This window comes from Nuphar pumila, chromosome 15 (assembly GCF_984573655.1).
Source record: "Nuphar pumila chromosome 15, dmNupPumi1.hap1.1, whole genome shotgun sequence".
Lineage (NCBI taxonomy): Eukaryota > Viridiplantae > Streptophyta > Magnoliopsida > Nymphaeales > Nymphaeaceae > Nuphar > Nuphar pumila.
In genome coordinates this window covers 37,315,752-37,327,204 of record NC_143263.1, presented here as the reverse complement: position 1 = coordinate 37,327,204, position 11,453 = coordinate 37,315,752, and the positions used below count along the sequence as shown (strand labels likewise).

General features: G+C 37.7%; 1 protein-coding gene across 1 annotated transcript; it reads left to right on the top strand.

The window, feature by feature from the left end:
* Window positions 1-916: 916 nt before the first annotated feature.
* Window positions 917-4,195, top strand: LOC149815153 (root phototropism protein 3-like). Its single transcript, XM_089989478.1, has 2 exons — window positions 917-1,701; window positions 3,490-4,195. The coding sequence occupies exons 1-2, from the start codon at window positions 943-945 to the stop codon at window positions 4,093-4,095; spliced, it is 1,365 nt and encodes a 454-aa protein (XP_089845604.1). The 5' UTR covers window positions 917-942; the 3' UTR covers window positions 4,096-4,195.
* The last annotated feature ends 7,258 nt before the right edge of the window (window positions 4,196-11,453 follow it).

Here is an 11,453-nt window from a genome sequence, read left to right as displayed (position 1 = left end):
TGTATTCAGTATAGTTTGCTTAATAGGAATCATTCTTTAAAACATGTTTTTTGGACGTAAAAGTAAGAATTTTTAAGTCAAATTTTGATACATTGTAGATCGTTGGTTTTTGAAGATCTTAAAAGACCATGTACATCACGATCACATGATCCACTACTAAGAAATGCATAATCATATCTATGGGGTCTGATGGACTGAAAAAAAAAATCAAGAGTTATGAAAAATCATAGTTTCTACTCTTGGAGAATCCTATTATTATTATTATATAAAGAAAGAAGATAGATAGAGAGAGTATCTTGGCCTAAAACGAACAGTGAAACAATCTCTATAAAAGACAAACTTGATTGAAGCATAAGGACATTGCTCTGTTGGTTATTTTTTACAGTAGTATTATAATCACGAGATGACTCCAAAACCGTACCAAATAGGTTCCACCAGCGAAAAAAATAGCCGTTAAAATGAGGGCTAAGGACCACAGTGACAAACATAGCTAGATTTATGAAAATCTCATGATAATATCATGACAAATTGCTTGAACGTTTTAAACAGTAATTTCTCACGAAATATTCAAAATATCATAATTTTTTTGTCAAAACATAAATATCGTGATTTAAACATGATATTGACATTTTTAACGGCCATTTATCGTGAAAAAAACGCATGGTTTTTATTTTTAGTTTTATTTTCTTATAAAAATAAATTTTTATAGCTTTTTTTTATTTTTTATTGCCTAGATTTTGCCAAAAAATATAAGATTTTAAAAAAAAAATCAAATTCTCCCAAGTTTTTTACTGCCAATTAATATTTTGCCATTTTTAACTTTTGTCACTATGCTAAGGACACCAACCAAGAACATGACTAAGAACAGTGAATGAAGAAGCCTCTTCTCTGGTCTCAAAAGGCTCTCCTACACCTACTTCCCCCCTTCCTCCTCCCCCCAAGATGAAGACCTCTTCTGATACCAACGCCAGGCAAATTGCAGAGAAAAAGATGTCAGACTCAGCAGAACCTACCCCCAAAGAAACCCCATCCAACTGTTGGTTCGAGGATGCTTGCATCCTAGACATGGACAACTTTGTCAAGACACTCACAGGCATCAAGGCCAAGGGTGTTCAGCCAGACCTGATAGGCTCAATCATCACCCATTATGCATCAAAGTGGCTTCCCGACCTCGCCGGCGAAGCCGCGGGCAAGAAGACCGGCAATTCCTGCCGCTCCTCGCCAGAAAACCCTACCGCGTCACTAATGAAGAAGAGGTTCTTCGTAGAGACCCTGGTCAGTGTGTTGCCGCCCGACGCTGACGCCATCCCCTGCAGCTTCATGCTCCGGCTGCTCCGAACAGCGAACTTGGTCGCCGCTGAGCCGGCCTACCGAGCCGAGCTGGAGAAGAGAATTGGACACCAACTGGACCAGGCCTCACTAGAGGACCTTTTGATACCAGCCTTCTCCCATACTTGCGGCACACTTCTTGATGTTGGTCTCTTGCTTAGGCTGGTTAAGAGGTTTCTCTCCTTAGAGGAAGGCATCAAGAATGGTGTAGCATTGGTTAAGGTGGCTAAACTAACCGACAGCTATCTAGCAGAGGTGGCCATTGATGCGGGTCTAACAGTGCAAGAGTTCGAGGCATTGGCCGGAGTGCTGCCCAGCCATGCTCGTGTGACTGATGATGGACTGTACCGTGCTGTTGATACCTATCTCAAAGTAGGTGTTTTTTTTCTTCTTCTTCTTCTTTTTTTTTGCCTAGGCAAAAAGAAAAAGCCAACATCACCGAGTGCACATTGGCCGGCCTCCGGTTGATAAAAAAACCTTGAGGTCTCCTCTTGCCCTCTAAAAGTACACCCAGTTTCCACCAGTATGAAACCTCTCCCAAGGGTTTCAAATCATGGTTGTCACATATCAAGTGACAAACCATGGTTTACGGCAGCCTGAGCAAGCGCGGCTAGCTCTCTGACTCTGAAGGATGTTTCTTTCATGTAAATATCAAAAAAAGTTCCTTGCCCTTAGTAAGGAAGGCAGAGCTCTTGTAGGTATAAGGGACTGTTTTACCACCGAAGTAAGTGGGGTCCTGTGCCAAGCTGAAGGCTCAGGAACGAATCCCTCTGCCATATGGGGGCGCTGTTGTTCTCGTAGGAGTCCGTCTAACCCCAGCTTGCTTTTCAAAAAAAAAAAAGTGCCTGTTTTTCTTGCAAACTTTTTCTTTATCATTTTTAATTTTTGTATAAAAATATATTCTAATTAATGTGAGCAAACACATTTAATTAAGCCTACCAAGGGGCTCTGCTCATCTGAGTCACCAAGCTACAAGGATATCACTAGTGGGCAAGGGAGAATTGGGGTTTTACACCAAACACCAATAAGCTGGCAAGTGAGAGAGGTGGTTTTTCTGGGTTCTCCAAAAAAAAAAACATTTAATTTAAGCTATTTTATGTAACATGCTATACCATGACACGATGTCCATTAAGATTGAACATTTGCTGCAAGAATCAGGCATCAATTCTTATTTTCTTTTATTTTCTTTTATTTTCTTTTTCATCAACTGTGTTAAGGTTTGCAGAGTTCTTGTAGTTTGGGCATCTCGAGTCGGTTGGATGGTGTCTCATTTCTATGCACACACTTGCACCTAGTTCTCAAGGGGCCACTGATTTCCTCTTGAACTTTTACATTATATATATGCAGCTGTGGCTGCATGGTGGCCATGCGGCATTCATCCATCTTGGCATTTCTCGATATGAGTGTGGTGCATGTGTTGAGAGATATGAGTGTGGAGCTGCCCGCTGCATAAAAAAAATGGCCTCTTTCCTCTTGATAACGTTTTGACAAAATTCCTCGATCGCCGAAAGTTGTTTTTATGAAAGAGACCAATGAGACCGTGACCTCTCATCAACCATACTTACCGTATCCTCTGTTACCAAGGTACTGGAATTCCTAGAATTGTTTGTTTTGATGGAACCACTGCGCCACAAGGACACGCTTCACCTTAGGGGTAGGACACGTACGTAGTGCAACAAATATTGGGTGTCATTTGGAATTATCACGACAAAAATGTGGCGTTCTAGTTCCCCATTTTAAACAGCAGCATACGTAACGTTTTTAATGCTATTTTTGGTGGAAAAAATTTATTTTATTTTGTCTATATTTGTAATTTTATTCTCACAGGTACTTTTTTTTAAAAATCGCTAAGAATGCAAGAAATATGAAATTTTTCAAATTTTCACCAGAATTTGGATGTCTTTATCTTATCTTTAACATTTGACACTATTCCGGCACTTCATGACACATTTTTTATTTATTATTAATAAACATATTTTATATATGTTATAACTATTTTTAATCATATATATTAAATAATTAAAAAATGTGTAACATTCTGTCCTATTTTTTTCAAAAAAAATAATCATGAATTCACATCTTGGATCTGTATCGTGTCGTCCTTGTCTACATTTGGCCAAGCTTTTCACTTGATCAATGGCAAACATGGCCTTGTTGCAGGCTCATCCTGGCGTGACCAAGAGCGAGAGGAAGAGGATGTGCAGGCTCATCGACTGCCGCAAACTGTCGCTAGACGCATGCTTACACGCGGCTCAAAACGAGCGGCTCCCAGTGCGGACCGTGATCCAGGTGCTGCTCTGTGAGCAGGCCAAACTCAATAGGCATGTCAATTGTAGTGCCTCTTTCAATGGACTCAGCATGAGCCCCGGCCTGGGCCTAGATGCACCTACTAGGTGCCAATCCAAGCGCGAGTTCATCATGCCCGGACTCTACGACGGCCTGTCCATGCACTCGGAAATTAGAAGAGTAAAAGAGGAATTGAAGAAATTGCAAATGGAGTTCCAGACAATGCAGATCCAGATGCAGAAGTTGACAAAGAAGAGGAACTTCTTCTTCCCTTGGAAGAGATCTTCTAAGAAGGGGGGTGGGGGAGGAATGATGGAGAAGATTGAGGAGAGCAGTAGTTGTGGAGGGGGAGGTCACGAGTTCGAACCGGGTGTGGCTGTTGGTACACCTCAAGGAAGCAGCAGTGACACTAACATTAATAAGCGTACGAGGGGCATGCACACAAGCAAAAGCTCCAAACTTAGGAATTCACTGTCCTAGTAAAAGTTTGATACATTTTCACATGCATTGCTTTGTATAATGTATACGAATGCTTTGTATAATGCATACCTAATGAGTATTAGGTTTTGTTTTACTTTAATTACTCTCTCTCTCTCTCTCTCTCTCTCTCTCTCTCTGGTAAATGAGCCTATTGAGTTGTGCTTGAAGTGTTTAAGCTCGACTCATTTTTGTGGCGAGCCTAGTCGAGCAGGAGCTGACTCATTTACTTAAAAGATACAATCTTTGGGATACGGCCTGTCAGCTGTGGAGCCCAACAGCAGATGTTGGGTGATCAGGTGCATCAATCACATTGCACCTGATATGCCCTCTACTTGTGGAGCTGTAACTGCTGCCTTCTCGCGGTAGTTTTTACAGTTCCACCTAGGGCTGCTAATGGATTGGATATGGTCAGATATTCTATCCAAGTCCAACATGTTATTTGCTGACTTGGATCTTCTAATTAAAATCTGAATGTGCATTTGGATCCGTTCAATCAGATTACTTTTGGATCCATATCAGATTTGGATCAGCATTTTAAGTTGAATCTAGAATTTATCCAAATCAAAATCCTTCCTGTATGCACTTTTTACATGTAAATAGCTTGTTTTTGTTTAACTTTTTCAGATCCAATATTGCCACATGTATTTAGGATTCGAATTCAATTTTTCCTTATCATATCTAATCTAGATTATAAGATCTACCATTTATATTTTTGGATTCTGATTCGGATCTAGCGAGTCCAGCCTGTTTGCAACCCTATCCACCAACCCACAGATCGTGCCAAGCATCTCGGTCACTGCTCCAATTTGTGTTCCTCAAAAAACACCATACAAGCATCAACCGAAAACATCAGGAGACTCCGGTTCATCTTCCTGAATGTCACCAAGTTGATATAATGTCACGAGATCAAAACCCACGGATACACATCCTTTGCTGTAAGGCTAAAGCAAGGTGCTAGCCTCTCATGATTCTATGTGATATGGTTGCCAGAGTAAAATTTATGAAAGAAAAATGAGCAATGTAGGTCAGTACACACTACATGTCACATGTTCAAAACCTCCAGAACGCAAGTACTAGCCCTGAGGGTGAGGGTGGGGCAGGTAAACTAGCTGAATGAGTCATGCTGTGAGCTAAGCCGAGTTCAAACTCATAATGAGCCAGAGTTAAACGAATTGAGTTCAAGCTGGCTTGTTCATAGAAAAGTGACATTGTTTTAGAGCTGTGGATAAGTAGGATTACAAAAACATACTTTTAAAATATGTGTAAAATACCCAATGAGCTTCTATGAGTCAAGCCATGTACCTATTGTTCATATTCAGTTTGTCGATCCCATCTTATGAGTTTGAATGAGCTCTTTACAAGCCTTACATGAGTTGAGCCATGATCAGCTTAGTTTGTTTCCCAGCCTTAGGTGAGGGTTCCCCTCATGGAGTTTTACGCACTTGGGTGCTTAAGTGAATAGGCCTAAATTAATTAGAGTCCTAGGACGAGGGTTCCAGCCATGAAGTTTTACGCACCTGGGGGCAAAGCCACGTTTGAGCCAAGGTGGGCACGTGTCCACCTTAGCCCAAAATTCTCTTGAATGGTGGGTTTGTATGGGATTGGGCAGTGCCCACCCACCATGACCATGTGAAAGGTTGAGACAGGATAGGTAGTGCCCACCTTAACCCTTTAAAAAGTCAAGTCAGGGTGGGCACCACCCACAGCAGTGGCAGAGACACATTCTGACGAGGGTGGGCAAGTGCCTACCCACCTTCCCTAACTCAAATGGTGTGCCTCCCTCACTCCAAAACCTTCTCTCTCTTTAATGACCCCAACTCATTCTCATTAAAAAATAGAATATTGTTTTTTAAATAATTATGAAAACCATACTCAGAGATTCGGGGTCTTACAGACATAACACAATCCAAACCACAAGGGATTTTACATTAACCCAATAATCAACTAATTAACTTTATTCATCAATAATCAAAGTTTAAGAACATAATCAAATAAATGTCAATAATAATGGAGTCACATTGCCCCAAAGAAAATATCAGAAAGTAGTCATCAAGTCTCGTAAGCCCTATATAGTAGACATCCTCATCACTGGGCTTCAAGTTCTATGAAAAATATAAAGAGTGCAGGGTCAAAATCAAAGATCATGCGTATGAATTCCTCTAAAGACCCAAATAGGCAAGAAACAACATAAATCAAATTCATGCAAGTTTCAAAAGAAATAAACAACAACAATCTCATAACTCAATTAACCATTTATGCATTTAACAAAAATTACCATGCAACCACAATATCTCACTTGAAACAGAATAGGTAAGAATGCATGAACACATATAGAATAATAAATATGTATGATTTCAATGCACATGCATGAATAACTTATTAAGTTATTATTAGAGTTTTCTTTTGCATGCATATCTCTATTTAATGCATACACATTTAGTTTCACTTTTCATTAAAACTCGCTGATACTCAAAACAGAAAGAATAATTCTCAAAGTTCAAAATAGGTTTCCAGTTGTTGTTTAACACATAATTTATATTTTATTACTGGATTTCGCACTTGGCCCTCGACAAATATCAAAAATCAACACCATCTATCGAAATATTAAAAATCAACATATAATGTTAGGACACCAGGGAAATCAACATCCACTTATGTCACTTTCTTGGTATACCAATAACAATAGTTGTGTCTACACACCACCCCCAGAAAAAATGGTGAAAACTCTCTAAAACTGTGGCCAAAATGTGAACTATCATATCGAGTTCAGGATCACAATCACACACAGAGTTTTAGTATATTCACGATTTTCTCAAAACTATCATCAAGGATTTTTGCAGTGGAAGGAACATCTAGGAAGAAAATATTAATTACACTATTTTATCTCTTTTATCTTTTATCAAAAGATAGATTATTTACAAAAGCTTAGTTTTGTAATTCAACATGCAAAATACAACACGGGATCTCAGACTATTACAAAACTTAACAGTGCAATTAATTCAAAAACTTAATAAATTTTATATAGATTTTTGCAATGCATTTAACAAGACTCAGTGCGACACCTGCTCGTGGCCCACATGGCCTAGAGTGGTTCACATTCATACCACTGATGCATCTCATGCAAAAACCATATGAAATGAGTAACCACGCAATCATTCAACATGTCCACAAATGCACATTCATTCACACACAATATGAATGCACATGAGAAACATATTACATATGCATATGCATATGAACACATTCTTGCAACATGCATCCTGTCTCATGATTCATCTCATGCATAATATGAAAACAAGCACATAATCATGTTATGCAACAACAATATAACTTCAGAACTCATGTGTTCATAATATGCATATTTATGCCAACACTGTATTAAATTTCATGAGCATATGTAAACAACAAATATTTTTGTCAATTTGAGCAAGCTCGGGATACAACACATACCCACTGAGCACGAAGCTATGCTGCCCCACACATGGAACAATACTAAAACTCTATTGACACTCGGTTGGGCTTAGACAAAACAATCACGGCCCTAGCCGATTATCATATACAGTCTCAATTATTTTTTTTCACGTATGTGACGATTCTCTATAACAATAAAACACATATTTTCTGCACCAACCGAACATATACGTGATGCCACAGTATGCAGCTAAAGCAATCATATTTAAGCATGTATTTTAGGTGATATGAGCAGTCAAATAAACAGTCAAAAGAATATGTATTGCAGTCATATATTGAACATGCATGGATAGTCACATACAATATGCATTTTCAGTATCACTTTATAAGTATAGACAATTATATATAATATGCATTTTCGGTATCAATGTATGGACATGAAGAGTCACATATAATATGAAACTTGGTTATTATTTAAAAACATGTACAATCATGTATAACTATGCATTTCGGTAACATTTCACAAGCATAAACTGTCCAAAATTTTAGGAATATAATAGTCCAAGAAATCAGCCTTATAACAGTTCAAAAATCAGACTTATAATGGTCCAAACATCAGACTTATGATAGTTTGAAATTCAGACTTTTAACAGTTCGATAACCAGTCGTTTGACAGTCCAAAAAATAGTCATATGACTGTCCAACAAATAGTCATATGACAGTCTGGAAAACTGTCATATATTGCCCAAATTAATAGTCATATGACAGTCCTAAAAACAGTCATATGACAACCCAGAAAACTATCATACGATAGTCTGAAAAACTGTCATTGTGTTAGTCTGAATGATAGTCATATAACAGTCTCGAAAAACTATCATATAACAGTCCAAAAAAACAAACTTGACAGCTCAGAAAGTTGTCACATAACTCGCAGTTCAGACTTCATATAAAACTGCATATGTATTGAATCTAAACATGCCTATTTAATTAAAAAGCAAAGCATGATAAACAGAGATTGTGCATGTATCAGATCTGAATATGCATAACAAAAACTACACATATATCTAAAAATGAATTCTGAATCCCATATATATATATATATATATATATATATATATATATATATATATATATATATATATATATATATATATATATATATATATATATATATATATATATATATAAAACCCTACGACAGTCATTATTTGGGTTAAATCTGACCCCAACCATAGTTGTGTTCTGGGTTCATATATATGCATATGCACATCAGCAGTTCATGCATGATGTATAAAAAAAATTCAGCTATGAGTATGTGTAGGTGGTTGTTTAAAGAAAAATCTACAAATAGTTTTAAAACCAGAAGATTTGGATCAGATCAGTGCATCCTGTGACATTGGCAGCTCTGTCCAGATCTACCCACACGCACAGTGACATAGATCTGTCCATATCTGCCCCTATGAATGACGCGATAGACTCAACTATGAACACAGAAATCAAAACTGCTTATACAATCCATGTTGAAATTTATTGACTTATTTAACATTTCTTATATATATATATATATATATATATATATATATATACATAACTAATGTAACCAATTAGGATTCTTATTCTTTTCTTCTTTTTCCATTTCACCCAAAAACATTACATGAAATTTACTTACACTATTTCTTTCCATTTGAATAGAGAGAGAAACCTATACCTTTGTTGAAGTTTGAAAGAGACCAAAAAAAAAATCAGACGATCAAAGAGGAAGAGGGTCTTCTCCTTCTTCTCTTTTTTTCCCTTTCTTTATGCTCTCTCTCTCACTTTCCTTCTCTATCTCTCTCTTTTTTTTGAGGTTTTATAGAGAAGAGAATCCTCTAGAGGGTGATGCCCCTCTAAGGTTTCCCATATGGGTCTGGAAATAGAGCTTTTCCATGTAGGATTCTATCTTCAACCCTTCTTTCCTTATTTGACTTTTTTCTACTTACTACCTCTTTTAATACTTACCCTTTTTTTCACTTAACTTAATTGGGCTCCTCTAGAGACCGTAATTATTTGGTAATTACCACATCTACATAAATTTTAAAATTAATTGTTTTTTAATAATTAATTATTTATTAATTAATAAATATCTAAAAAAAATTAGAGGGTGTTTTACCCCTCTAGGAGTCTTTTTAACTTTAACTCCCATTTAACTAAACCTTTATATTGAATTAAAGCTTTAATTTCGTTGGACCAGGATTTTGGATCTGGATCTAAGGTCCAAATTCATATCTAATATCAATATAGATCTTGAACTGGATCAGATCCTAATTAATATGGGTCTTATACTGAGTCCAGATCCATTTTAACTTGGATCATATCGATCTGATCTGATCCAATCTAGACCAAGTCTCATCATGGTGGGCCTTTTTTGAAAAAGTATGACTTTTGGACCAACCATAGCCCGAATTCGGAAAAATAAAATATTGTTAAATTCATAATTTTGAGGCGCATCTAATGATATAGAACTTGAATTTTGCCTGAATTTAACCTAAATTTTGCTTTATTTTAAAGGTCAAAAATAAAAGTTTTTATCATATTTCAATTGGCGTATTTAGGTCTTGTCGATGAGACCTAGGCCAAGCCCAGACTCAATTGATGCTACCTAATATCAAGTATTTTACTGATGTTTCTACAACACAGCTAAAATTTCAAAAAGTCATAATTTAACTTAGTGTAAAAACACACGATATTACATCCTTACCTCCTTAAAAGAATTTCGTCTACAAAATTAGAACGTACCGAATAGGTGTGGGTAATGTTCACGCATATTAGTCTCGAGCACGCAGGTGTACTCATCTAGTCCGTGATATTGCCAACGTACCTTCACAAATGGGATCATCCTACTATGTAATGTCCTCTCTTGGGGATCCATAATCTTCACTAGCTTCTCCTCTATCGTCAAGTCAGGTTATACCGCGATTGCCTCATAGTAGATCACTTGTGAGGGTCAGGTACATACTTTCTCAAAATTGAGTCATGGAAGACGTGAATCTAGAAAAATTGATAAGGAAGCACCATCTAGTATGCAATCTCTCCAATACGCTTAAGGATCTCGAAGGGTCCAACATACCAAGGACTTAGCTTTCTCTTTTTCTCGAACCGAAACACACACTTCATGGGTGAGATTCATACAAACACGTGATCACCCACAACAAAGTTGAGCTCCCTACATCGTTGATTGGCATAGCTCTTCTGTCTACTCTGTGTTGTGATTAACCTCTACCAAATCAACCGCACCTGGTCTGAGTAGTGTTGGATGGCCTCTAGAGACTCCACTGCTCTCACTCTAACCTCATCCCAACACATCGAAGATATGCATGGTTTGCCATACAGAGCTGCGTACGGGGTCATACCAATACTGGCATGATAATTGTTATTGTATGAGAACTCTGCAAGCATCATATGTCTATCTCACTCTCCTACCCAATCTAACGCACACGCTCTAAGCATATCCTCAAGCGTTTGTATCATGCGCTCTATTTGCCTGTCAATCTATGGGTGAAATATCGTGCTGAACTTCAATGTGGTACCAAGGGCCTTCTGCAGCTGGCACCAAAATTGAGACATGAAATGAGAGTCTCGATCTGACATGATCAAACGTGGCACCCTATCAAGTCGGACTATCTCATCCACATAGAGATCTGCTAGACTCTCCAAGTTTTGACTGATCCTAATTGGTAGAAAATGGGCACTCTTTGTCTATTTGTCCACTATCACCCATTATCGTGCCGACGATGGGTCCTCGACAACTCTACAATGAAGTCTATCAAAATATTGTCTCACTTTCACTCTGAAATGTCTAGTAGCTGAAGAAGTCTACCAAGTCTCTGATGCTCGATCTTTACCTGCTGATAGGCGAGACACAAACTCTATAATATCCCGCTTCATCTCATTCCACCAATAAGTTCGTT

What these genes read in the sequence shown, in the direction of transcription:
- LOC149815153 (XM_089989478.1), top strand. Translation starts at nt 943, where the DNA reads ATGAAGACCTCTTCTGATACCAACGCCAGGCAAATTGCAGAGAAAAAG. An exon ending in CTGTTGATACCTATCTCAAA is followed by an intron (nt 1,702 to 3,489) that starts GTAGGTGTTTTT and finishes GCCTTGTTGCAG; the next exon opens with GCTCATCCTGGCGTGACCAA.